Raw genomic sequence first — 22,882 nt, forward strand, 5'->3', positions numbered from 1 at the left:
AGCAAAACAAAAAAACAACTTTTGATTCCTTGGTATCTCTCTGCACTGCCCAATCCATTGCTAGCTCGAGTCATCCAAAGCAAGTACCGACATTCAATTGCCCGTTTCATACGCCCGTCGCTATGCCCCATGTTGTCCAAATGCCATTCTGGTTGTGCTGGATCAGACGGTCACACCTTCGCTGGACATCCCATGTTTGAAGAATTGAAAAACCTCGTCATAATCCTGGGTTTTCTATTCGCAAGCGCAACCGCAAAGCCCCTTTTTGGTCATAATCGTCGTGTCATGTCCGGGTCAAATCCAAAGATCATGCTGAACCATATTTCTTGATGATCTCTGCAACCTGCGCAGCCAGCTTTTCCGCCTCGGTCTTGGAATGGGCTTCCGCGTAGACACGCACCACGTCTTCTGTTCCGGATGCTCGAGCAAAAGCCCGGCCTTTGACATACATCTGACAGCAGCGGTCGATCTCTTCCTGAGCCCCCTTAGGAGATTCCAGTCTCCGCTCGGCGTCGGTGGCCTTGAATACCGATCGATCGTGCACGGCAACTGCAACGAGACGGTTGGGGAGGTCGATGTATGTGTTTCGCCAGTTCTCCAGAGTCCACGACTTGTGCGCTAGGACCACTTCTGCAAAAAGCATGTCCGAAATCGCGTCTCCCACAGCTTGATTGATCAGGTCAATGCAAGCCCGGAGGGATTCGAGAGCATGTTTCTGACCAGGAGATCTGGGCACTGCCTCTTTAATGGTCTTGATGGCGTTGTCGGAGAAAAGGACCGTTCCATGACCATTGGCCTCGAAGTAGACGCCAATATCGTATCTGGCAGCGGCGTGATGGAGATGTTTCACGCCAGTAGGGGTGATTGTGACGGGTAGCTTCAACACTTTCTCGACATACTCGGTCGCCGCTCCGTTGGCATAAGCTGTCTGGACAATGCCGATCCTGAGTTTCTGGTCCACACCGGCAACACGAGTCATGTCGGCCAAGAAGACCGCCCCGAGCGTTGCGATGCGATCTCCATCCAGCAAGTGGAATGTGTTCGACTCGTCGGTATAATAGTAGACAACACGATCCGCATCGCCGTCTAGAGAGCAACAACGGTCACCCGGTTTGGCCGTTGAACTAGGAGGAGCTCGCTGTTTGGTTTTGACATAGTCCGCACCGCACTGGATCATAGGTCAGCATACAACTCTAACTTGTCACAAACAGTCTGGATTGCTCACGTCAAGGTTCAAAGCCTCGGGTCTGACCACGTCATCGTTGACCACTTTGATGTCGATGCCGCCTTCTTTGCCGCTGGGGAGGTATTTGATCAGCTCCTTCAATTTCGGAGCCCCGACACCATTGGCACAATCGACCGTGATAGGACCCTGAATGGTTCGCCCATGCATGATCGTCTTGAAGGCATTGGTCATTTTCTCATAGTAACCCTTCTCGGTCGGTTCACCGAAGGCATACGGGGTGTTGAGAGTGTTGATGCAACGGACGATATAGTGAAGTTGCGGAGTGGTCAACAAACCATAGTCGGTGTACTCGACCTTGACTGCATCCAGCGCAGCCTTCAACGCCGTGACCAGGTACGGACCTGAGGCACGAGTATCACGGGCGAAGACCACCTTGGCAGGTCGCTCATGCAGTTGTCGGATCTCATCCACCAGCGTTTCATTGACCAAGTCTTCGTACGCCTTTGCCAATTTGTCATTGGGCGTGTTTGCCAGGGTAGTGGCCAGGCCTTCCCAGGATTGCTGTCCTCAATGTTAATCACGTGATGAAGAATGTGAGCGAGCAGGGCCGGCATACCTCGAGCATGTCTCCCTGGTGTGACGGTCAGCAGCGTGTCAACATTGAGAGCGTAGATGGCGACATACCATAGGATCAACCAACTTGACCCCATTGTCGTCGGCCGGGTTGTGACTGGCAGTGATCATGATTCCGATGGTCGCATTGCGCTTCTTGGAACGAGCCGCCGCAATGAGGCCAACAGTGTATATGACATGGTCGAGTCCAGCGTTACTTGATTCCCACTCTTTGTCAGTAATGGAGCGTTTCAGTGCCGGCTCAGGAGCGGCATGGGGAGGTTCTGGCTCGGCCGAAGTAGAGGAGGAACAACATACGCTTTCATGCGGAACTGTAGATAGACACTGGTTAGACGATGAGGCGGAAAGGTACGGCCATGCAGTGACTTACCCCTGCAGTGCCATATTGGTATTTCTTTCCCTCCGGAATAGGATATGGCTCGACACCCTTCGTGATGGCGTCCAACAGATCCGAATGTAGATGGACTACCGGCTTAGGCTGGTTGAAGACCGACTCCCGAGGATTGGAGAACGACATGACGGCGGCGGTGGTCGACGGCTCAGGCTTGAAGCGCTGTTCTCAACCTTTTGACTCGATCCCACCGAAGGCACTGAGAATGTGCCAGACAAAGCAGTCTGTCCGAGGACAGAAAATGAGATGAATGTAAACAAAGGAATCGGGTCCGTCGGCTGAAGTGAGAATGAGGAGGATGCGAATCGTGAATTGTGACAGATTCCGTGATCTGCGGGAGGGAGTGCGTAAGAGGGAGAGGGCAGAGTTCGTCTGCCAGGCCACTAACCCGTTAGTGAAGCTAGTGACCTTGCCATCCTGCTTGTCAACGTCTGTTATAGGCTCATAACGGCCCAAGGCGCGGCTGATGTTGCAAAGCCAAAGAGCTTATTGCTGTTGATGGTGCTTCCACCGCAGTTGGTGCTGGGCTGGGCTGGGGCCCGCGGCTGTGCGCCACTGCAGAAGAGATGATGATTGAGCCAGAATTCTCCGCGGGTGGATGGTGTCAGTGCTGTGCCTGACTAGCAAACACTAGCGCAGACTAATGAACCCTTTGAGTGCGCTAGCAAAATTAGCGTTTCTAACCCGCCTGTGCGTGGGGGTTTGCTATTGACGATATGCACAGAGTCTATATCTTCAGGGACCACAGGCCACCGATCCGGACTACCAAATATACATTGTACATATACTCCAGAGCTGCTTTCCAAAGAGCAAGACATGGCCACTTTTACCAGAGAAGCCAGACTCGCGCTTCGTCCATCCTCCCCCTTTACGCTTTTAATCGTTGACTAGCCAAGTCTTCCTGAGCATCCTTGATGAGAAAGCTACAAAACCGACAAATCAGCCCGGACATATCCAAAGACAAGTGACAAAGACAGTCTCTTTCTTACCTGTACCACCAAATGGTGGGAACCACCGTCCCCAGATGCCAAAGACTGTGGGCATCGATCATGCCGCCAATCGGAGGGAAATCAAACAGCTCGAGACTCATGGCCATGATGATCCAAGCAACAATCAAACCAGGCCACGCGGCCCAAGTCTTCTGGAGCTTGCGGTATCGGGAGAAACTGAACCAGGTCCAGAGGACATTCTGCACAATCCCCACCACGACATTGGCCGCCATGTTGTAGGTATAATCCCAACTCCAAGCCGTCAGATATGTGACATGAGCGACGTACAGCAGAACGCAGAACGCGGTCCAGGCACGCAGGATCTTCTCGTTTGATTCGAGGCGGAAAATGCGGATTGGGGCATAGTACAGGCCGTACAGTACACTGGCGCCGGCCGCAAAATAGTCGAGTTTCTCCGTCACGTTGAAGTCGCGCGTGTGGAAAATCATGCTGAAGATCCAGCTTGCCAGTCCAAAATATCCAAAGCCCAAGTAGTACGGACGTAAGGGGTAGTTGGCGGGGATTTTCTCACGGATCCGTGCCATACCCTCGCGATGGGCCAGGAAATTCATCAACGAGAAAAGCACTGAGAAGGGCTCCTGGATCCCCAGGAGCCGGTGGAACGGCCATTTGCCGTGGTACTGCACCACCGGTTCGATCATGGGCGGATCACGGGCCTTCCGTCGGTCGGTGATGACATGCTGACATGTGTAGTCGCATTCAGATGGACAATCCCATAAAAGTAGTCGAAGGTGCAGAGCTTGAAGAACGATCAGCACCGAGGTGTTGTAACGCCGTACACAGAGGAAAATTTATGAACTTACGCAACGCGCTGTGTCCTTTGTCGCAATTCTCTTCAATGCAAACCTACAAGGCTCGATGTCAGTACACTGAGTGTCAGGGACATTTTCGGTCCGTTTGGGTATAAGATGGCACTCTTTCGTACCTTGACACACTCGCGAAACTCTGGCAGCCTGTCGCCCAGGGATGCCAGCGACAGATTGACTAGACATAAGACAGTAAGACCGTAAACCGCGCTCCGACCGTACCAGCCGAGGAGCTTCATCTCTGCCAAAGAATAGACTCTTGAGTGGAAGATCTCGCGATCCTGATGCAAGGCCTTGGAATGGCCTATTGTATACTGGGACGCGCAAAGATGTTACTGTAGCTGAGAATAGGGACATCAAAGCCCAAAGGCCAATAGGGGTGGTTCATCACTCAAAGGTCGCGATGCCCTAAGCAGATTAGTCCCCACATCGCCCGTTAGCACTCCTACCTAGTAACGTGCCGGTGCATAAACACTGCATAACGTAGCCTCGCCATCCGGTTCCCATTGCCGAGAACCGTCGAGTCCACCCTCTTGCTATAGCAAACCGCCACCTGCAGCATCCTCTTGACTGTCGTAGATGAAGATTGCGAAGGATGTTACTGATGCTGGCACGATACTACACTAAGCCCACCGGCCGGAGGAAACAGCCGCCAGGTATTACAAGGTAGGAAATTCCGAGGGGAGGACATATCGAATTCACTTCCGTCACTTTTGCAATATGTTTATCATTGAAGCCGAGCGCATGATACGTATATCTCCGTCGTTGTTCCTCGTAACAGTACAGAAAACAGTTTGCAAATTGTCCGGTTGCGACACCATACAAAAATAAACCCCCGGTTGCCCAGTATCAATCATGGCTTCCACCGGAAAGCAGGGTGTTTCCAATCCAAATCCTGGACCTGGCGCATACTCAGACCATCCAACTCGGCATCGACGTCCTTCTTTTCACGAACACTGTTATCCCTCAACATCCAGATGTGCAACAAGATGGAGCAGACCAAAATGGTGGAAGAAGTGGCCAAGTTCAGCCCGTTCCCGATATGATAGTCTGGCCCGTCGAAGGGCAAAAAGGACCAAGTTGAGATTAAGCCGCCGATGTTACCAAGCATGACATTGAGTCCAATGGCGGCAGATCGCGCGGTGTCGGAGACAACGTTGGCGGAAACCTGGGCGTTGCAGAGAGCACCGTAGGAGAAGGCACCCGCGCCGATGAGGAAGGTCGCGCCGTACCGGACGTGCGGGCTGGTGCTGGCCAAGAACATGATGTAGCCGATCATCATCAGCGGTGTAGACATGATGAAGAAGATGTTGCGGCGGTCGAAGCGCCAGGACAAGAACGGGAACAGCACCGTAAAGAAGGCCCCGACCACATAAGGCGGGACGGTGTGCAGTTGTTGCGACACCACCGTGTTCTTGGGGTAGATGGTCTTGACGATCGTGGGCAAGAAGAATGCCAGACCCTGGACCGTGATGTTGTCGAGGAGGAAGATGAAGGCGGTAGCCAGGGTGACGGGGCAGGTGACGCCACGGAGGATCTTGGGCACGTCGATCTTGTCCAGTACCTCGGTCGTGGCCACTCTCTCAGACTTGACGCGGGCAATGGCCAGGTCTTTCTCCTCTTGTGTCAGCCATCGTGCGGTCGCTGGACGGTCTGTCAGGGTGAAGAAGGAAATGACGGCCAAGCCGCAGGTGATGATGCCTTCGACGGCAAAGATCATGCGCCACTGGTGCAGGCTTCCGAAATGGTCGAGTTTGAGGATCGCCGATGCCAGAAGGCCTCCGAACGCGCCGGCCAGCGGAGCCATGACAATGTACAGTGACAGTCGGAAGGCCAACTCGCTTCTTCGGTACCACCTTGACAGATAATATGCGATACCAGGCAGCATTGGAGCCTCGAAGATGCCGAGAAGGAAGCGGACACCACAAGCTGCGGCCTTGTTGTGGACAAAGGCAGTACCAAGCGAACAGATGCCGAACCCGAGAGCCGTGGCTGGAATGAACCAGCCTGGCCCAAAGTACTTGCAGGCCACATTGCCTGGTAGCTCGAAGAGAATGTATGAGACGTAGAAGACGGAAAGAACAATGTTGTAGTCGTATCCTTTGAGGCCGAGTTCTTTCTCCAGGCCGGCAAGTTTGGCATTACCTGAAAATCGCTCCAATTGTCAGTTATCCACGACCTTGCGAGTAAAACAAATCTGGGAAGAGGCGGATCAACTCACCGATATTGGCTCGATCGATAAAGCAGAACAGATAGAGGAGCGAAACAGTAGGGACAATGTATAGATCAATCTTCCAGCGCAGTCGTGCCTCGGCCTTGGGGTCGAAGGTAACTATGGGATGGCCATATCTGAGAGACACAATGTTAGCGACATCGAACAAGAAGTTGGGACAAAAACCATACTTGTCTGTAGCCACATGACCTCTTTCCGCTGCCTCGTGGGCATCCTCGGTGTGCAATGCGGCCGCTTTTTCGTCCACCTGATCCTGCAGTGACTGGCGGACATCCGATCCAACCTGCCGCTCTTCAACGTTGTGGTCTTTGAGTATCATTTTGCAAGAATCGAGAAATCAATGGGGCATGGAGTAAAAGAGGCAGGCGTGTAAGCAAGTGTAGGGCTGGAGGAGTCGAACCAAGCGAACGGGGCAGCCACCCAGCTTTATGTCTGCCGCCCGCTTATACCAATCTATCGGGCGGACGAAACGATGGAGGAGAGGACCCTGTCGCAACAACATGTGCGCCAGGCGAACTTAGAACGCCAGACGGAAGAAGGAGCAAATCATGCCTCCTTCAGACATGCGTGTGGCCTTTGGCTCAAAGGCCAAGTCGTCTAGAGTCGTCTAGCGGGCCTTGACACCGGATGATGCACCTTGTCGTGGTGGACTTTGGCGGGGACCGGGGAAAGCTAGGAGACAAGCCACTCTCCGGGGTAAAGAGCCAGACTGGGCGACTACTGGTAGTTGGCGGTAGCAGGACACAAGAAGGGGATGAACCTGAACGGTGAAATGCTTGACCTGCTCGACCTACCGAGGTTTGTCAGGACGTGTTGCACACTGTAACTAAAGGAGTCGTGGAGAGAGCCTATCGTAGCGGCAGGATATACGATGTCGTAGTACAGGATGGGCGGCCATCCATTGGGACTCCGTGAGGTCTGCCGTCAAGACGGCTACGTTCCTGATTTCTAGTGGCACAGCACGTCGCAATGCAATGCTGCCTCTATGTAAAGCCAGCGAAGGTCAGCAGCATGGGCAACAAGGATGTCCTTTGTCCCAGCAAACTGAGAGAGTAACCTGAGGTATGTCCCTGCATCAAGACCTCCCCAGAAGTGGCAGTGAGAAGACAGGAACTGTTTCCGCCTCTTCAAGAGGCTTCACCCCAGGGTTTGTCCACCCACCTACCTACCTAGGTACCTATGATCTGCCCTGCCGCCCATGTCTTTTGCCTCTCGCTACCAGCCAACACGGGTACACAAGCCACTAGTAGGATGCCAGTGGCCCATGCGATGATGCCCAGCAATGCCCAGCCACTATTTTCCCCGGGAATTGGAATCGGCACCGGGTGAGTAGCCGACAAGAGACTATACTCCTTGGGCGTAAGGAGAGAAAGAACCCGCCTGATCCCTTGGTCAAAAGCCTAACGTATCACTTCTCTGGGGCATTGCGGGCGGAACTACAGCCTCGCACAGACGCATACAGTACACTCTTGGATCTTCCAACGGCGGGCATCGGATTTGCAACCGGGACATGGAGTCGGCAAAACGCATCACTTGGCTGGCGGACATACATGGACGTGATCGGACCAATGGGTATGGCAGGATGTCTACAGCATATTCAAGTTTCTTTCCCCTGAACTTTTGCCTCCGGAGAAATAAACTCAAAAGCCCCTTGTGTCTGCAGCAACAAGAATCAAAAATGATGGTGGGTATGAATCGTGTTCACATTCATGTCCCAGAGGCACCTAGGTGTCGGGTATTCATCAATGGTAGAATTCGATTCTGAAAAGAGAGCCTCCTTGGGTTTGAGCCCAGATAAACGCCGAACAAGCCAGGTGAAAAGAAAGAAGGACCTCCTCCCGCGTCGTTGTGTGGTGTACACCGTCATGGAAATTGAAAACGCCTCTGCAATCCTGGTCTGGAGCCGTCGTCTTGTTCTGATTGCCTCCCACACGAGAATCAGTTCAGTTCCCGTCCTCCGTTCCGTCAGTCTATCTCCCCAAATATTTCGTTCCGTTTGTCTCTCTAGTTTTCGTCAAAAGTGGGCGGTGGGTCGTCAATATACAGAAATGGCTGGTAATAAAACGCTCAAAAAAGCAGGCTGAGCAGCGAAGAGTCACACTTGAGGTAGACTCAGGCGGAAGAAGAAGAAGAAGTCAGGCGGGATGCCTTGCAAGAATCGCAATCCGCATCCTTGCATGAGAGCGAAGAGCTCCGAGTCGAGCACCGGCAGTTTTGGTGGGATTTACCCTCGACGCGACCCTGATGGCGGTGATAGGACTTGGGTCATATCGTCTGCAGCTTGCACACTGCGTTTGCAGAGACAGCTTAGATGACTTAGGTGTGTCGCCGAGTGTGGACTGCCTTCTGGTATGACTTGACTCGGTGGAGGTATCGTTTAGCAACGTGGCGTCAATCAAGCAATCGATTTGATGATGTGCAGTTTCAAGAACTCATTTGACGATATTGTTGCTGGTGCCGCCGCATTCTTCGTTTCGGCGGCGGTGGCTGATCGTTGTCGTTGCTCTCATTGTCGCGTTTAGGCTCTTTCTGGCTTTCTCTCTCTTTGCTTGCCGCATCCTCCTTTTCGTCTTTTTTGTCGTCCTTCTCAGGATCACCAAAGGCCTCCTCGAAGATGACTTTGGATTTCAGACTGGTCTTGCCTTTCTTGGGCTTGTCCTCGGGTCTCACCTCGACAGGCTTTTCCTTTTCTTTCTGCTTCTCCTCCTCCTCGTCGTCGGCGACATAGGCTCCTGAAGCATGCTCTAGATCCGGAATACCCTCGGTTTCACCGAGGTTGATGGGCTCGAGAATGTCGGTTTTCTCTTCATCCTTCTTTTCCTCCTCTTCTTTCTTCTCATCCTCTTTCTTCTCCTCTTCCTTCTTTTCTTCTTCGATGATCTTTCCATCTTCTCCCAATTCTTCAGCCTTCTCTTCCTGGTGGATCTTATACAGCAGTTCCTTTTTCTCGTCGACGTCATCTTTGTGGTCCTTGGGCCGGGTGATCTCGAGCTGGGCGTCCGTGTAATTAAGTGCCGCTTCGACCAGGCAGCTTCGAACATCATCACCAACCCAAGATGACAGCATATTCATCAACTCCGCATTGTCGTCCTTGAGGGGACCGCCTTTCCTCAACAGGTTTTTGAATTGAGGAAGATTGTGCACGAACTTGAGGAGTCCCTGCACACGGGCCACCTGGACTGTCTCGTCGTTGACGCTGAAGGTGACGCTCATAACGTCCTGGCCGTTGCTCGTGTCCCATTGGGCAATGCTGTTGGGGATCATGATACGGCCGTTTCCACACCTATCATCGTTCGGACCCAGCTCGACAATGGCATTGCCAAAGTCCAGCGACTCGCTGGCGAAGGCCAGGTGGTAATGGTCTTCGATCTTGACCATGACGACGAACTCAGGTCTGTAAAAACTGCCGTCACAGTGACCTTCAATGTTCGTGCGTGGGAAAGCCGCCCACACTTTGACCTTGGGATCGACCTTCATGCTGGCCGGGATAGGCACTGGCACAAAGTTGGTGCCTCCACGTAGACTACCGCCATCTTCCTTGTGCTGGGACAAGAATCCCTCCGGCACGCTTTGCTCGTATGCGAATTCGCAGTCTCCACACCGCAGGTGGCATTTCAGAATCCGCAGAGGCTTGAAGCTGTAGATGAAGTGGATGTAATCGTTGGGCACACGGGCGGGCTCACTGCCAGGCAGACGAACCCTGCTAGGGGAGACTTGTTCGTATTGTGGCACGAAGAAGGGCGCCCAGTTCTTCTCGGTCCATTGGCGCTCGTGGTCCCGGATGGTCAAGAGGTTCGAGTAGTTGCTGAACGGTCGGAAGATGTACATGGCACGCTTCCAGTCCGAGGGTTTACCAATCATGTTGAAGATGACCACAGGCTCTGCGCCTTCGACGTTGTCCTCGAGAATGATGCGAGGATCCTCCGGTCCGTACAAGCTTCCATCCGGGTCATAATTGGCGGGAATGTCGAAGACCAGGGGGAAGTTAAAAGTCTTGCCACCCCAGGTCAGGTTGTAGTTGTCCAGGTGCTCCCAGTCCGCGTTGAACAGTTGCCCACGGAGGAAACTCATCTTGGGCACCGACCGCGTCCGCTGTGGGCAGAAGATGACTCGGGTCACGGACAAGTAGACCTGGTGCTCGGGCAGCCAGACACTCGATCCGGATAGCCGTGCCCACGTCCGCTCGACAATGTCCGTCACTTTGAGGCTCGGGTCGTTCATCATGTCATCGGGGTAGTCGACAATTGGGTGCGAGTCTAGCGTCATGGCGATCTGCCTGATGTCGTCGTTGAGGAAGAAGCTCTTTTGCACGCCCACGGTCGAGTTGTACTTGAGCGTGTCACAGGATCTCTTGCCCGGCAGGCCCGTGTTGACGAAGCCCGGGATGTCCATCGGTTCGAAGGGGCCCCATTGCAGATAATATTCCGAGGGCGTTGAATCGTACTACCCAGAGGTTTCAAGGGTCAGTTTTCCCACTCATTTGACTGCTGACGTAGATTTCCAGAAGTACGTACAGATTCTCTGTGCAAGTTCGGAACTGTAACATCCGGGAAGAAGGAGCCCGGAAAAAAGAAGAAAATCAGGATTGTGATGAGGGCGAAGATGCTCAGCCGCTGGATTCTGGCCGGGACGGCAAATCTCTCAAAAGAAGGGACAGGCATCTTCGAAAATTCGTCCGACCTGTGGTCGTCCCTTCTCACAGAGAAGAGAGTGGTCAGGTTTTCGAAAACGTCAAGAAGGAACAAGAAATACGAAACGAGTGACTGTGTCGTGGAAGGAGATCGGGGGGAGGAAGAGGGAAATCCACACGCCACGGAGGGATCACGGAATCTGTTATATCGAAAGCGCGGCCGTGCTTATTATGATGGTCCAAGCATATGCCATGATGACGGGATCAGATCTCCTCCTTTCCTTCAACGTCTGCCCTCGCTTTGCCCGGCATTCCAACCAGGGTTCCAGCCTCGCCCGATAAGGGAGAGCGGAGAGGGACATTCCGAAAGGGAGGTGGATCTTTCACCAAGCAGGGGGGTGGAAAGATATCGATTGGGCCTGGCAAAAAAGAGGGTACGAACGATAGCCTAGACAGCCCTGATCCTCTTTGGGGCCCGCACTGGGCTCCATCACAACAAGCGTGCAAGACGCGAGTGTGTTCCATTTTAGTGCTGGGCCAAAGTCTGCCCTGTTGCGGAGATTGCGTTCTACGTTTTGCTGGTGGGCAGGTTCTTTCTGGCCAGGATAGATTCAGCCCAGTTGTAACTGGCCGCACCATAGCACCATCCTGGCGGTATCAGCAGGGGTGTGTTTGGTGCTTCGGATAATTTGAGGTTATGTAGGTATGCATCCACGCCTAAAATAATAGATAGATAATTTAGATAGTATAGTCATCTGTGGTTATCACCTCTAGAGGACCAACGTCCCTTGGCGACATGGGCGGTTTTTTGATGACTGGAGACTCCGGCATCTGTGACGGTTTAACCGCTGCCCGGGGGTTTTTCTGAAACGAATCCCCAGGCAAGGTGACTGGGACAGCCATGGCTGCTAACAACACTACTACCATTTGGCCCTCTGCTAGCAGCAGAAGTAGTGGAAGCATGCGTCAGCTTGACTACCTATGATTGGGCCAAGCCAGTATTTCTGTGCTTGAGTACTCGCTGCGATCGTCACGTTGGTGGCTCGCTCGGACTGAGCTCCAGTCCACGGCGGTTCCCGCTCTAAGATCGAAAGCGCGCCGAACAGTCGATCATCTACACCCCCTGAGAGGGAAGAGTGCATCCAGGGAAGAACCTGAATGGCGGGTTCATGGAGGGGAGACAGAAGTTGAGCAGTAAACACCCCCTTGAGCACGCAGGACCCGCGGTCTCATCACGGCTGTCAGAACTCTCAACTGACGCCTCTGCTGGCAGGTGGCTTGCGCTGTCTCTGCGGTGTCTCGCACACACTGATAAAACTTGGTGTGTGTGCGCGCGCGGGCAAAAAAAGGTAATTGACAGACTATTAGCCCGGGAGCGGAGGATGCTGCCTGTTAGTCCCACATACTGTATGATAGCACAGTAACTGGCACTGTAGGCCCGCAGGTTGTAGGCAACGCAATTCCGGGTTCCTGCACTAGCAGTTGCAGTGGCTCGACCAGAGATCCCTTGCCTTCTTCCTTCTTCGCCGACAGTAAGGTACAGTAGTGGGCAGATGAAGAGGGTCAAGGGAGAGAAGAAGAATCGTTAAAAAGCCAAACCCCTGGAAAGCGACAGGGATGGTGAGATGATTGGGATCCAGGGCTGAACATCACAGCCAAGAATGTTCGATAGACCCGCAGGTGGGCTGGATCTGATTTAAAAAACAGCCCACAATGGGTAGAGATGGTGAGAGGTGCAAGCCTAATTGTAAGCCATCTCGCAGTCGACGCGCTTCTCGTCAGCCTTCCACCTCTCATGTAACCAAGCTCCAGAGAGCTCAGTCAGCCACCAGATACACAAACAAAGAAGATGCGGCCGCCCCAAAATTGAGCCTAGAACACCTCGACCCCGTGTGTACAGGGCATCCCAGTTGCCCCAGGCTAGGACAGCGGTGTTCATTCATTGCAAGGACCAGGAAGACCGGTGGTGTGCCGCACCTTTCGCCAGGCAGTGTAGTCTGAGGCTCAGACCATGTCGAGGGCTTGTAGAGGGATGCCGGTGTCTGTCTGTGTGTCAGTGAATGTCTGTGCTGTCCGTGCTGCGACTAACGGCCTGTCAACGACATATCACTGCAGACCATCCTACGACTAGTGAATACTGGGTACCTACAGTGGTACAACACAGCAGCCTAGCAATCGAAGGTTCAGCCCCTCCGATCGTGTAACTTGACATGTTTTTCGCGACGCGCGACTCTCTCGACGCCACTGCCGCAGCCCCCGAATCGACCGCCATTTTCCACATACTGTAGATTGAACGAGTCTGCCGCTATCAGTGATGAGTATCTCTGCCGTTGTGGCGTCTGTTTTCGACCGAGCTAGACTCTGGCGACCGGAGTCCCAAAATTGCCGGTAGATTTGGTTTTGCTCTATCCTGACTCGAGGGCAAACATGGATGAACTATCCGCTGCGATGGGTTGGGTTGGGTGTGCAAAACGCGATGCCATGCCATGGCCCTCACGCGCGTCTGACATGAGAGGGAAGTGCTACTACTAACCGAGGGTCAAAAGCTTCTTTCTGCCAGGAGGTCCGTGTGACAGAGCGACAGCAAGGGCGACAGCCTCCTGATCTACTTGCCACGGCGCCGGCAATGAGAAGTATACATGTCAATTCTGCCTGACAGGATGTCAACCCTCAGTTTCTCTCCTATACTACAGATCCCATTCAGGATCCCATGGCTAGTGTCGCATCTACTGGATCTATCGCAACTACAACCATCATTGCAGCTTGCTGTTGCATGGTTTCCTATCATGCTGTGCTGGTCTACGGGAGGGGTTCGAAACCAAATCTATGGCCGCCTAGTATTGAGGGATGCGTCGCATTTTACCCGGAATCGAACCTTTTCCGCATGCTGTTGACACTGGATGACACATTCCGATGTATCCAACTTAGAAGTCGTGTCCTTCCACCTTCTGTCCAAAGACCTTCACTCTAGGCCTCCAACGACTTATATAGATGTGAACTTATATCTATTAGGTCACCACAAATGTTGTTGCTGCTCGCAAGATCCATGGATCGCATCACCCAACGTCCTCTGTTATGAGTGCCACTCGCAGACTCAGCTGGGACCTTCCCTTCACTGTGCCTTCTTTTTTAAGGTTAGGTAAGATCATGCTCCGCGCCCAGCAAGGAAACACAAAGCCAAGGCCTTCCGATATGGAGAGAAGAGGCACAAATGGAGGCCCCTTCAATTTTCAAGCTGCGAGGGGCATCCTCATTGCCGATGTCCAGACAGCGGCAGATGCGTACCAAGTCCGCTTGCATAGCCTTGAGAACCTCAATTAACAACCAGGGGAGGGCCGCTTCACAGGAACATCTAGCCTCAGACCGCTGGTCCCTGTGGCTCTATTTTTCCGGCACAGGCTCAAGCATCGAGGCTGGCATCCTGACAGACCTGTTATTGTCGAGTGCACCGTTTTGTATCTCTTTTGAGTCCCCGGAGTCCCCGGAGTCCTCGCGGGCTTGCTGCCTGTTTTGATTGAATTCGTCTTCAATCTGCTTTTTTCTGGCTTGGTCTCGACTGACGTAGTACCTAAGCACGAAGATCATGGTGAACTGCAGGACACTGAGGCCGCTCATGATGCAGAAGCCTAATTTGAACCGTGGAGCATACTTGCCCACGTTGAGAATGACAACTAAAGGAAAGAACTTAGCATGGGGACCTTCCCTTTGAAGCAATAGGGGCACAGTCGAACTCACCAGGCACCCAAGCAACAAAGGCCTGACCGAAAGTCTGTGCCACGCCAATTACAATGGCTCGTTCTTCCGCATCTTCATGGCAGAACTCATTCGCCCAGGCATAGACGATGGGCCAGTAGCCCCATGAGGCCGCATTGATCATGTACCCAAAGAACGTGGCACCATAACCCGGATATGCCGCAACGATGACCATTCCGACAAAGTTGAAGAGCTGGATGGAAACGATTTCATTAGCACTCTGGCTCTTAAACCAAGAAAACAATGCTAGCCACTTCCACTTACCGCCGGTGGTATCATCAACTGCCACCGTTTCCCTCCCAGACCATCAGAGATCCAACTATACGCCAACGTGGTGACGAGCCCAAGCGCCTGTGCCGCGGTCGGGAAGAGGTTGACTTGATAAACCGAGAAGCGGTCGAGAGACTTCAACCAGACGGAGAAGTAGTTCAACGGTTGAGTCACTATGCAATGAAATCTAGGAGGCACACCAACAATGTCAGTTTTCCACCCCAAAGAGCCAAGAGAGAGAAACACATGTGGTCAAACCACTCACATCAAGGTCAAGGTCAAGATATAAATTGGCCAGTGACTGAAGATCTTTCGCATCTTGCCCCACGAGAGGCGCGTAGGACCACGACGGCCGACCGACTCCATGCGAGCCAGATACTCGACCCGGTGATGGTGTTTGATCCAGCGAGCCTTGGTGGTGTAGGGATTGTCTGGGACGGCATAGTAGCCCCAGAACGCGGCGGGCAGCGAGATGACGCCGCAGAAGATGAACAACCACCGCCAGCCCGCCAGACCTAAGTGGCCATCCATGTTCTTATAGATACCGGCCTGCAAGTAGCCGCTGAACATGCTGGCGGCGTAGCTGGCCGAGTAGAAGATGGCGATGCGCTTGCCCAGCTCGCGCGGCGTGTACCAGCTGCCCATGACGGTCAACACGCCCACGGCAAAGGGCGCTTCGAGCATGCCTATCACCCATCGCAGTGCAAAGACATGCTCGACCTTTTGCACTGCCGCAAAGCAGAACGTCACTATCGTCCACAGAAGCTCCGCCGTCGGCAGGTAGTACGACGGCCTAATGCGTGTGAGCAGGAGCTGCGATGGAATCTGTGCCGTCAGGTACCCGCACGTAAAAAACGTCGCGAGCAAGTTATATTGATTGCCGTGGAAGTTGAGGTCTTCTTTCATCCCAGACACATAGGCATTGGTGACGTTGCCCCAGTCGAGAAGACGTACGAAATACCCGAATGTCGCCCATGTCCTGAAAAATGAAAAAATATCAGACCGAACAATTCGTCCAAATTCGAGAACAAAAAGGTACTTCAGAGCTTACATGAGGTGTAAGTCGAGTCGTTGGACAAGCCGTCTTTCTGCTGCCGTGCGCTCACCATCCCAGACGACTTCCTGCACCTTTTGCCATGTTGTCTTGCTCTTCTCCTCCGACATCTTGTCCAGGACGCTGAGCACAGACCGAAATTAACAATTTTTTTTTTCAGCCGGGCATTTCAGGGCATATATCCATTACGGAAGCACTCCTGCACTGTGCTGTTCGACTTGAAAAAAATGCCGTGTTTATAGGGGCATGCTGATTCAACAACAGTACTGTTGTACAGCGATTTCGGAGCAGCTCAACGGTTTTCGCTCTTTTTCCATCATTCATTGGTTTGTTGGCGGTGGCGTTTTTGTTATGGAGCCATCACAGCACGGTGAAGTAATACCGTAGCCTCGGATCAGAACGTCAACCACGGAATTACCAACTGCATGCCGAGACATTGCCTGATTCATCTACAACGTTGTATTCTGCAATCAGATTCGCACGGTTTTGGACAGAATAAATATAATCACCGTCTTCTTTGAGAGGTTTGCACCGGCTGCCCTAGCCCTGGCCAGGGTCGTCGCCATAATTTGGCGTAAGGCTGCAGAACCCGGGGGGAGACAAGGCTGAGTACTAGCATGGCACAAGAGGTACTTTTGGCGGATATATACAACCGCCGCCATATAGGATCGCAGAACAAGTCCTTTACATGGCACTGACACTGTCCTGACGAACCAACCAAGCTCACAGCTTACTCTTGCTTCCAACACACTTCATCAAGGCCCGGCCATTGCTTAACACGACCTTTCCATTGACCTCGACCACAAATCTAACCTCTTCCCAACCATCCTTGATGTCTCCTGTTCTCCAGATCTTAGTGACAAGTTTCTGGGCAGGCTTGACCGGTGCGGCGAAACGGGCCTGGAACTCCTTCATGTTGGCCGGATCACTTCCGCCCAGCTCCTTGAGGAGGATGTGCGCGGCCGTGTTCCAGCTGAACAAGCCGTGCATGATTGGACCGCCAAAGCCCATCTTGATGCCTGGCTCGGGCGTGGCATGAAGAGGGTTATAGTCGCCATTGAGTCTGTTACACGGGTAGAACAGTCAGCACGTTTTTCTCCTTTCTCCCCTGCGCTGCGCGCGGTCATTTCGGATTCGCAGTCTGGCTTACCTATACAAATGCGCGCTCTCGTTGGTCAACTGCGTCTCGACCACTTTGTCCGGGCTCTGTTCTCGTCCCTTGGGAGGAGGATAGTTGACGGTCGCAGGACCCTTGGGGCCGCCCCATCCGCCCTGGCCCACGAAGAAGCCACTGCCAACGGCGCGGGTGTACACTTCGCCCGTCTCTTTGTCCACAATTGTCTGTTCTGTTTCCATCACGGTTCCTGGCTTTCCCTTGTCGTAGACTCCGAGCACCTTGGACCGCAGCTCGAACTTGCGGCCGGCCGAGGTCGTGGGCAGCGGTTTGAAGAATTGGATCAGTCGTTGTCCATCGACAACTCGTCTCGCGTCGAGCTTGGGCACGCCCGGAATCGCGCTTGTGTTGCTCTCTTGGGCCGCATAGAAATCAATCACTTCTTGCGATGTCTTTTTGAATGCTGTAGACTCCGTCAGCTAAGAGTGGCTTCGGGCGCAAAGCGGACAGACGCTGCTACTCACGTAGGATGATCGAGTATGTAGGGAATACGCAGAAGTTAGGGTGCAGTTCCTGGACGACAAGAGTCAATCAGCATTCATTCAGTCACAATGTGCTCTCCTCTATCAAATTCGTGCTCACATAAAGAAAATGTAGTTCATCAACGGTACAGCCAATGCTGACCGCAAATAAGAGGACGTCTCGCTTCAGCCATGACACCTCTTGCGGCGGATACTCGTGCCCGACACCTGGACCAGACATTTTTGCTTGATTGATTTCCAAAGAGACTACAGGCCGGTATAGAGAATGAAACACTCCGGTGGCCTTTTCAACGAGAGAGCCACGGTGCTGTTATGAGTGAGACAGACCAAACTTGACGATCACCGAAACTATGCGGGGAGGCTGGATGCCGAGGTTCGGTTCCTGGACGCTTTCGACAAACTCACCCAACTCCGACTTTTTGCTATGCGCGACCAAGGTACTAAAATAATCAACGACACCCTCAGCTGAGAGCATAATTGGCATGATTACTATTGCCAGTCTCTTACCGCGGCTATCTACGCACATTAGCGCAGAAACACAAGTCCCCGAACAAAAGAGGTCTGGTGTGTCCATCATGAGTCCATTATCAAATTCAGCGTCAACTCGTGGGGTATCTAAGGTATATAACGAGGCGCCTGAAATGGTGCTGGGGGATCATTTCGGTCATTATGGAAGCCCAACCCTCCTAGCCCGGTTGCCCGGCTTCTATTGTTCACGTTGCACCGTATGGCGCGAGCGATCGAAAACCTGAGAACATAGGAACTGGCCTGATGCTATGCGAAACAACAGCTGCAATGAAACCCCCAATCGAACGCAAAAATAAAAGATTGCCGTCAAGGTAAACCGTGGATCAACACCTGTGAAACGATATTAGCCAAAGAAGATCACAAATTGGCCGGCACGATGCTTACATTCTGTACTCGCAGGATCCACGAGCAAACCGTGTGGGATCCGAGGTTTCCAGCTCGTAGTCAATCTTGATGTCCAAATCGCGCCTATTCTTGCTGTTCGGCTTGTTCGAGAGATAGCCACGTACGACTTCCCCTTCCTCGACCGTCAAGACTTCCCGAAGATAGAAGACGGTCTGCTTCCAGTGTGTGTATTTCGTGTGAGGACCGGTCGAGAAACGGATCGGCTTGTGGCACGCGGTGAAGTCGATGTCGAACCACGCGATCAGCGCGTGGATAAAGTCGTTCCTTTGTACGCGGAGTTCGAACTGCTCCGAAAACGCCAACTGGGCCGGTGTGACGGTGTTGAGGTCAATCGTGAAGACGGGGCAAGGGTCCGTGACCAGGGCCTTCATTTCCACGGTGTCCACCAACGGCTCGCTCAATGCGCTCTCCTTCATGGGGGAGTAGTCGAAGCCATACACGTTGTCCCAGACTGCCAAGGTTAGTCTCCCACCCCTCAAATCGCAGGCCGTGGTACAACTCACATCCGATCTTGTCATCCTTGTATTCACCATCTTCAATCCCTGCCATGTATATCGTGGCCTTGTCCGGGAAGATCTTGCCACCTGGCACCAGATATTGGTCACGCGCGTATAGGACAGTGTCAAGCATGCTCTCATAGAGGAGGAAATAGCCCATCCACTCCGATATGATGATATCAACCTTGCCATTCGACAGGTGTTCCGCCGGTAGCTGCACCTCTTCCATCTTTCCTTGTAGGAGAGTGATCTTCTTTGACAACCCGTTCACCTCGACGATCTCTTTGGCCTTGTTGATGATGCTGGACATGTCGACTCCGATGACATGTCTGGCTCCAGCACGTGCGGCGAACCTATTCAGGTCAATGTGAATTCAGGTAGTATGGGAGGGAGACTCGTACATGCTGAGGATACCAGTGCCACATCCAACATCGAGCACTACCTTGTCCTTAAAGAGGTGCGCATTTTGGTAGATAGCATCTCTGTACGATCGGGTGCGGACTTCGTCTTTCTTTTTTTGCCCATTAGTTGAATTCTCAGAAGGGTGGGAATATGCTTACCAGCATTTCCTCGTGAATTCCATGGTGATCGTAGCTGCTTAAGTCAGAGATCGCGCTCACTCCTGGGTCATCTGAGAGTCGCTCGATTGTGCTTTGCTGACCTTGTAAAGTAGCGAACTTCTGAATGTTCCATGCCAGCCATTCTCTCTTCAGTTGACATGGCAGCCAAGTCGGCCACGGTGGGACCCTGTTTGCTGCCGTTCATGGTTTGCTGATTGCTGCACTGGACGGTAGGATTATGCGAGTTTGTATTAGGCAATCTGCACGTTACAACGCAGAAGAATCCCGAGAGGCAGAAAAAAGTTAAAGTCAATTGTACATGCGGGCTTGCGCAGGTTCCCTCCTACGGCCAAAATACTTTTGTAACAAGCGCACCAGCCGCTGGCGCAGGGTCCATGGACACCCACGTGATTCGAGGAGTCAAAACTTTTCTCCCAAAGTCTTCCCGCCTACCACTTCCAATTTTTATAGTAATAATAGTAGTACTTCGAGCTGGTGGACGCGCATACAAAAAGAGGCAAAATACAAACTTCTAACACGCCTCAACGCCAAAAAAACAGATATTGAATTGGAGCCGCTGGGGTTTGAACCCAGGACCTTATGCATGTTTGCTACGGGATGCAAAGCATACGCGCTACCAGCTGCGCCACAACCCCATCTCTGAGCTTTGTCAAATCATGCGAAGCTTCTGAGCTAAATTTCAGTCCTTTTAATCTATAGAGCAAAAAAATAAAGGTGGACCCGGTTGCGCTAGCTTAATAGCTTTGCATTCTTACAACATTGAAATGCCGCTTTGAGTCCATTACAGAACTTCGTTGCTCCGACGTCCAGGAAGTGGAAAAGCGGCATCACTCCTACCCCGTAACGAGACCCGCAGCCTCGCATATCGCTACTACTAGTAGTACCGCGCAACTCGATGGACAATCCTCCTAATGCTTGTCGCCAAACGTTCTCCTGCCAGAAGCCTTTTTGCCTGTCCTGCTTATTTTCGAGACGAGATGACCTAGGCAGGATGAAATCTGGCCTGTCTATTACGGCAATTTTGTCTATTTCCCATGAATAATGACATCGTACCCGTCCTTCCACCCGAACCAGAGGAGCAGGGCACACTACGAGCCCGCGACACGAGAAAGGACCATATTGAATCCCTGCTACATACTCTCGACACTTTGATCTTCGTCCAACTGGGGATACTATATCTCTGCGACAATCTCAGCTTTCTCCTCTTCCTGCGCGTCGCTTCGCAAGTGCTGCATGTGCGACAACCCGAGACTCTCCAGTTGTCACCTGTCATCTTTGCCAACTTGCTTTGTGTTGGCGCGCATTGCCTCCGACGCAGCTCTGGGACCAAATATCTACATGGGGGGCTTATCGTGGATTTTGTCGGGGAATTGCCTCCGTCCAAATGGAGGCTCGTGTTAGTCGACTTGGTTGTGTTCGGATTACAATTACTCATGCTGGTTGTTGGACGAGAAAAGCTGCTAGCCTCAGGATCTACGCTGGTACAAGAAGATGCAGAGCCACAAGATATAGAGAGTGAAGAGGCCGGTCGGCTTCGATCGCGGGCGCCGGTCCAGCCTTCGGAGACAGAACAGGGCATTGAAATGCAGAGTCTCTTGCCCAACGGAACTACTGAAGATGATGGTGGGCAAAGCAGTTCAAAACATGCCGTCGAAGATGCCGATGTGATAATACTGGATATGCGAAAAGGATTGAGAGCATTATTCAGGAGAGCTCCACAGCCGGCTGCCCCCACCACGATGGACAACCCAGCAGCTCGCGCAGGATTCGCGAATATGTTGGCGAGGATTGCTGCGGCAAGGGCACGAGCTGCGGCAGGCTGAGTTCACCGATCTGGTTTACTGTGGTTAGGACAACGGTGCTGGGCTTCAGATTATTGTGAGAACTCCTTTCGACCTGTCACGCGTCGACAAACACTGAGCCTATCCAGAAGGTCGTCCAAATCGAAGATAGTTGACCTCTGTACAGTCGAATGAGGATGGCCCAGACAATACGGAGCGTTTCAAATACCTGGCAAGCGATGAACCTGGGGTGATCCGCGGACACCATCGACTCGCCTCTCTACGTAGTACCAACATAGCGTGTGTGCCGGCCGTCCATTCTGTCTCGTAATTTGGCTTGGATCTGTTCAGATGGTGCACTGCTGTTTTACAATCGTAGAATGGCGGTCATGGGTGCCTCAGATGGCAGACAATAGCCAGCCTTTGGTTGTAGCTGTGCAAGCTCCCTATCTATATCCGCATTGCCCCATGGCAGCCTCGTCGTCATTGGGCGGAAAGTGCCGCAGTGTGTCATGTTTCCCCGTACTCGTCCAAGACGAAAAATAAACTGCGGAGCACAACTGTAAGAACCGTGACATCTCCGAACACCCCAATGGGGATTGAAGTTTCAATCCTCCTGCGACATGTAAGTCGTCGAGACTCGTCCCTACACGACAATTGTACTCCGCTGCACAGTAATGAACGCTCGGCAGTTCCTTCGCGTGGCTCCCGCGCTGTCGGCGCATGCCTCGGGGCCAATATGCCGACGGAGTTTACAGACGAGTAGTCTGGGCCTTCAACGGCAGTCCTCGCGAACGTCAAACCCCTCAACACAGACACAGACATCAAGCTGGCTCCCGGTGCCGTTTGTGACCGAGACGATTGCGGGGATGAGCCACACGACCGACCTGTTCAGCCGACTGCTCAAGGAGCGTATTGTGACCGTGTACGGCGAGGTGGACGACCGCATGGCCGCGACGGTGACCGCATCCCTACTATATCTCGAGGCCGAGAGCGACCGTCCAATTTCCATGTACATCAACTCCCCGGGCGGTTCGGTGACGGCGGGGCTCTCGATCTACGATTGCATGAACTACATCGTGCCGGAGGTGACGACGCTGGTGCTGGGCCAGGCTGCGTCGATGGGCAGTCTTCTGCTTGCCGGCGGCGCCGCGGGCAAACGGTACTGTCTGCCGCATTCGACCATCATGCTTCATCAGCCGAGTGGAGGCTACTTCGGGACCGCGGCGGACATTGCAATACATGCCAAAGAAATCCTTCGGATCCGCACACAGCTGAACAAGATCTATGAAAGACACTTGACGGGCAAGAAGAAGATGACGCTCGAAGAGATCGAAAAGATGATGGAGCGTGATTACTTCCTTAGCGCCGAAGAGGCATTGGAGCTGGGCGTTGTTGATGAGATCCTCGCGAGCAGAAAGAAGGCGCCGGGTGCGGACGACGACAAGTGAAAAGTCGCGTGCTCCAC

The 22,882-nt window shown here is 52.9% G+C and overlaps 10 protein-coding genes and 1 non-coding gene across 11 annotated transcripts; 2 read left to right on the forward strand and 9 right to left on the reverse strand.

Annotated features, from left to right (window-relative positions):
• Positions 1 to 307: 307 nt before the first annotated feature.
• On the reverse strand, positions 308 to 2,336 carry HMPREF1120_02062 (phosphoacetylglucosamine mutase; the record flags this gene model as incomplete). Its single annotated transcript, XM_009156095.1, has 6 exons — positions 308 to 1,168; positions 1,226 to 1,747; positions 1,803 to 1,817; positions 1,871 to 2,015; positions 2,117 to 2,130; positions 2,190 to 2,336. 6 exons carry the CDS (start codon positions 2,334 to 2,336, stop codon positions 308 to 310), a joined length of 1,704 nt encoding a protein of 567 aa, XP_009154343.1.
• Positions 2,337 to 3,078: 742 nt separating this feature from the next.
• On the reverse strand, positions 3,079 to 4,265 carry HMPREF1120_02063 (uncharacterized protein; the record flags this gene model as incomplete). Its single annotated transcript, XM_009156096.1, has 4 exons — positions 3,079 to 3,133; positions 3,200 to 3,959; positions 4,024 to 4,066; positions 4,146 to 4,265. The coding sequence occupies 4 exons, from the start codon at positions 4,263 to 4,265 to the stop codon at positions 3,079 to 3,081; spliced, it is 978 nt and encodes a 325-aa protein (XP_009154344.1).
• Positions 4,266 to 4,879: 614 nt separating this feature from the next.
• On the reverse strand, positions 4,880 to 6,578 carry HMPREF1120_02064 (retrograde regulation protein 2; the record flags this gene model as incomplete). Its single annotated transcript, XM_009156097.1, has 3 exons — positions 4,880 to 6,171; positions 6,248 to 6,375; positions 6,430 to 6,578. 3 exons carry the CDS (start codon positions 6,576 to 6,578, stop codon positions 4,880 to 4,882), a joined length of 1,569 nt encoding a protein of 522 aa, XP_009154345.1.
• A 2,105-nt stretch (positions 6,579 to 8,683) lies between these two features.
• On the reverse strand, positions 8,684 to 10,920 carry HMPREF1120_02065 (uncharacterized protein; the record flags this gene model as incomplete). The annotated part of the gene is made up of 2 exons (XM_009156098.1): positions 8,684 to 10,702; positions 10,774 to 10,920. 2 exons carry the CDS (start codon positions 10,918 to 10,920, stop codon positions 8,684 to 8,686), a joined length of 2,166 nt encoding a protein of 721 aa, XP_009154346.1.
• Positions 10,921 to 11,852: 932 nt separating this feature from the next.
• On the reverse strand, positions 11,853 to 13,331 carry HMPREF1120_02066 (uncharacterized protein). Its single transcript, XM_009156099.1, has 2 exons — positions 13,039 to 13,331; positions 11,853 to 12,931 (listed from the first exon to the last, which is right to left on the reverse strand). The coding sequence occupies exons 1-2, from the start codon at positions 13,168 to 13,170 to the stop codon at positions 12,707 to 12,709; spliced, it is 357 nt and encodes a 118-aa protein (XP_009154347.1). The 5' UTR covers positions 13,171 to 13,331; the 3' UTR covers positions 11,853 to 12,706.
• Positions 13,332 to 13,519: 188 nt separating this feature from the next.
• On the reverse strand, positions 13,520 to 16,421 carry HMPREF1120_02067 (retrograde regulation protein 2). The gene is made up of 5 exons (XM_009156100.1): positions 15,964 to 16,421; positions 15,178 to 15,891; positions 14,907 to 15,099; positions 14,625 to 14,835; positions 13,520 to 14,560 (listed from the first exon to the last, which is right to left on the reverse strand). Exons 1-5 carry the CDS (start codon positions 16,074 to 16,076, stop codon positions 14,271 to 14,273), a joined length of 1,521 nt encoding a protein of 506 aa, XP_009154348.1. The 5' UTR covers positions 16,077 to 16,421; the 3' UTR covers positions 13,520 to 14,270.
• A 26-nt stretch (positions 16,422 to 16,447) lies between these two features.
• HMPREF1120_02068 (uncharacterized protein) lies at positions 16,448 to 18,062 on the reverse strand. Its single transcript, XM_009156101.1, has 4 exons — positions 17,723 to 18,062; positions 17,605 to 17,653; positions 17,117 to 17,543; positions 16,448 to 17,029 (listed from the first exon to the last, which is right to left on the reverse strand). The coding sequence occupies exons 1-4, from the start codon at positions 17,840 to 17,842 to the stop codon at positions 16,690 to 16,692; spliced, it is 936 nt and encodes a 311-aa protein (XP_009154349.1). The 5' UTR covers positions 17,843 to 18,062; the 3' UTR covers positions 16,448 to 16,689.
• A 120-nt stretch (positions 18,063 to 18,182) lies between these two features.
• On the reverse strand, positions 18,183 to 20,277 carry HMPREF1120_02069 (protein arginine N-methyltransferase 1). The gene is made up of 6 exons (XM_009156102.1): positions 19,714 to 20,277; positions 19,613 to 19,646; positions 19,454 to 19,563; positions 19,059 to 19,405; positions 18,535 to 19,006; positions 18,183 to 18,480 (listed from the first exon to the last, which is right to left on the reverse strand). Exons 1-6 carry the CDS (start codon positions 19,815 to 19,817, stop codon positions 18,474 to 18,476), a joined length of 1,074 nt encoding a protein of 357 aa, XP_009154350.1. The 5' UTR covers positions 19,818 to 20,277; the 3' UTR covers positions 18,183 to 18,473.
• On the reverse strand, positions 20,182 to 20,268 carry HMPREF1120_09297. Its single transcript has one exon. It is a non-coding gene; the product is annotated as a tRNA-Ala (tRNA).
• Positions 20,278 to 20,667: 390 nt separating the features above from the next.
• Positions 20,668 to 21,456, forward strand: HMPREF1120_02070 (uncharacterized protein; the record flags this gene model as incomplete). The annotated part of the gene is made up of 1 exon (XM_009156103.1): positions 20,668 to 21,456. The coding sequence occupies one exon, from the start codon at positions 20,668 to 20,670 to the stop codon at positions 21,454 to 21,456; it is 789 nt and encodes a 262-aa protein (XP_009154351.1).
• A 635-nt stretch (positions 21,457 to 22,091) lies between these two features.
• On the forward strand, positions 22,092 to 22,865 carry HMPREF1120_02071 (ATP-dependent Clp protease, protease subunit; the record flags this gene model as incomplete). Its single annotated transcript, XM_009156104.1, has 1 exon — positions 22,092 to 22,865. One exon carries the CDS (start codon positions 22,092 to 22,094, stop codon positions 22,863 to 22,865), a length of 774 nt encoding a protein of 257 aa, XP_009154352.1.
• Between the last annotated feature and the right edge of the window lie 17 nt (positions 22,866 to 22,882).

This window comes from Exophiala dermatitidis, assembly GCF_000230625.1.
Source record: "Exophiala dermatitidis NIH/UT8656 unplaced genomic scaffold supercont1.2, whole genome shotgun sequence".
NCBI classification, from domain to species: Eukaryota; Fungi; Ascomycota; class Eurotiomycetes; order Chaetothyriales; family Herpotrichiellaceae; genus Exophiala; species Exophiala dermatitidis.

Bases quoted from the DNA above. Each gene is read 5' to 3' on its own strand.
- HMPREF1120_02068 (XM_009156101.1), bottom strand. From the start codon at position 17,842: ATGTCTGGTCCAGGTGTCGGGCACGAGTATCCGCCGCAAGAGGTGTCA. The intron at 17,544-17,604 runs GTGAGTAGCAGC...CGGAGTCTACAG, and splicing joins TACATACTCGATCATCCTAC to CATTCAAAAAGACATCGCAA. The intron at 17,030-17,116 runs GTAAGCCAGACT...CCCGTGTAACAG, and splicing joins GAGAGCGCGCATTTGTATAG to ACTCAATGGCGACTATAACC.
- HMPREF1120_02069 (XM_009156102.1), bottom strand. From the start codon at position 19,817: ATGAACGGCAGCAAACAGGGTCCCACCGTGGCCGACTTGGCTGCCATG. The intron at 19,647-19,713 runs GTCAGCAAAGCA...TGACTTAAGCAG, and splicing joins GAAGTTCGCTACTTTACAAG to CTACGATCACCATGGAATTC. The intron at 19,406-19,453 runs GTACGAGTCTCC...TGACCTGAATAG, and splicing joins GGCACTGGTATCCTCAGCAT to GTTCGCCGCACGTGCTGGAG.
- HMPREF1120_02067 (XM_009156100.1), bottom strand. From the start codon at position 16,076: ATGTCGGAGGAGAAGAGCAAGACAACATGGCAAAAGGTGCAGGAAGTC. The intron at 15,892-15,963 runs GTAAGCTCTGAA...TTCATTTTTCAG, and splicing joins CGACTCGACTTACACCTCAT to GACATGGGCGACATTCGGGT. The intron at 14,561-14,624 runs GTGAGTTCGACT...TCTTTCCTTTAG, and splicing joins CTTTGTTGCTTGGGTGCCTG to TTGTCATTCTCAACGTGGGC.
- HMPREF1120_02066 (XM_009156099.1), bottom strand. From the start codon at position 13,170: ATGTGGAAAATGGCGGTCGATTCGGGGGCTGCGGCAGTGGCGTCGAGA. The intron at 12,932-13,038 runs GTAGGTACCCAG...ACACACAGACAG, and splicing joins GGCTGCTGTGTTGTACCACT to ACACCGGCATCCCTCTACAA.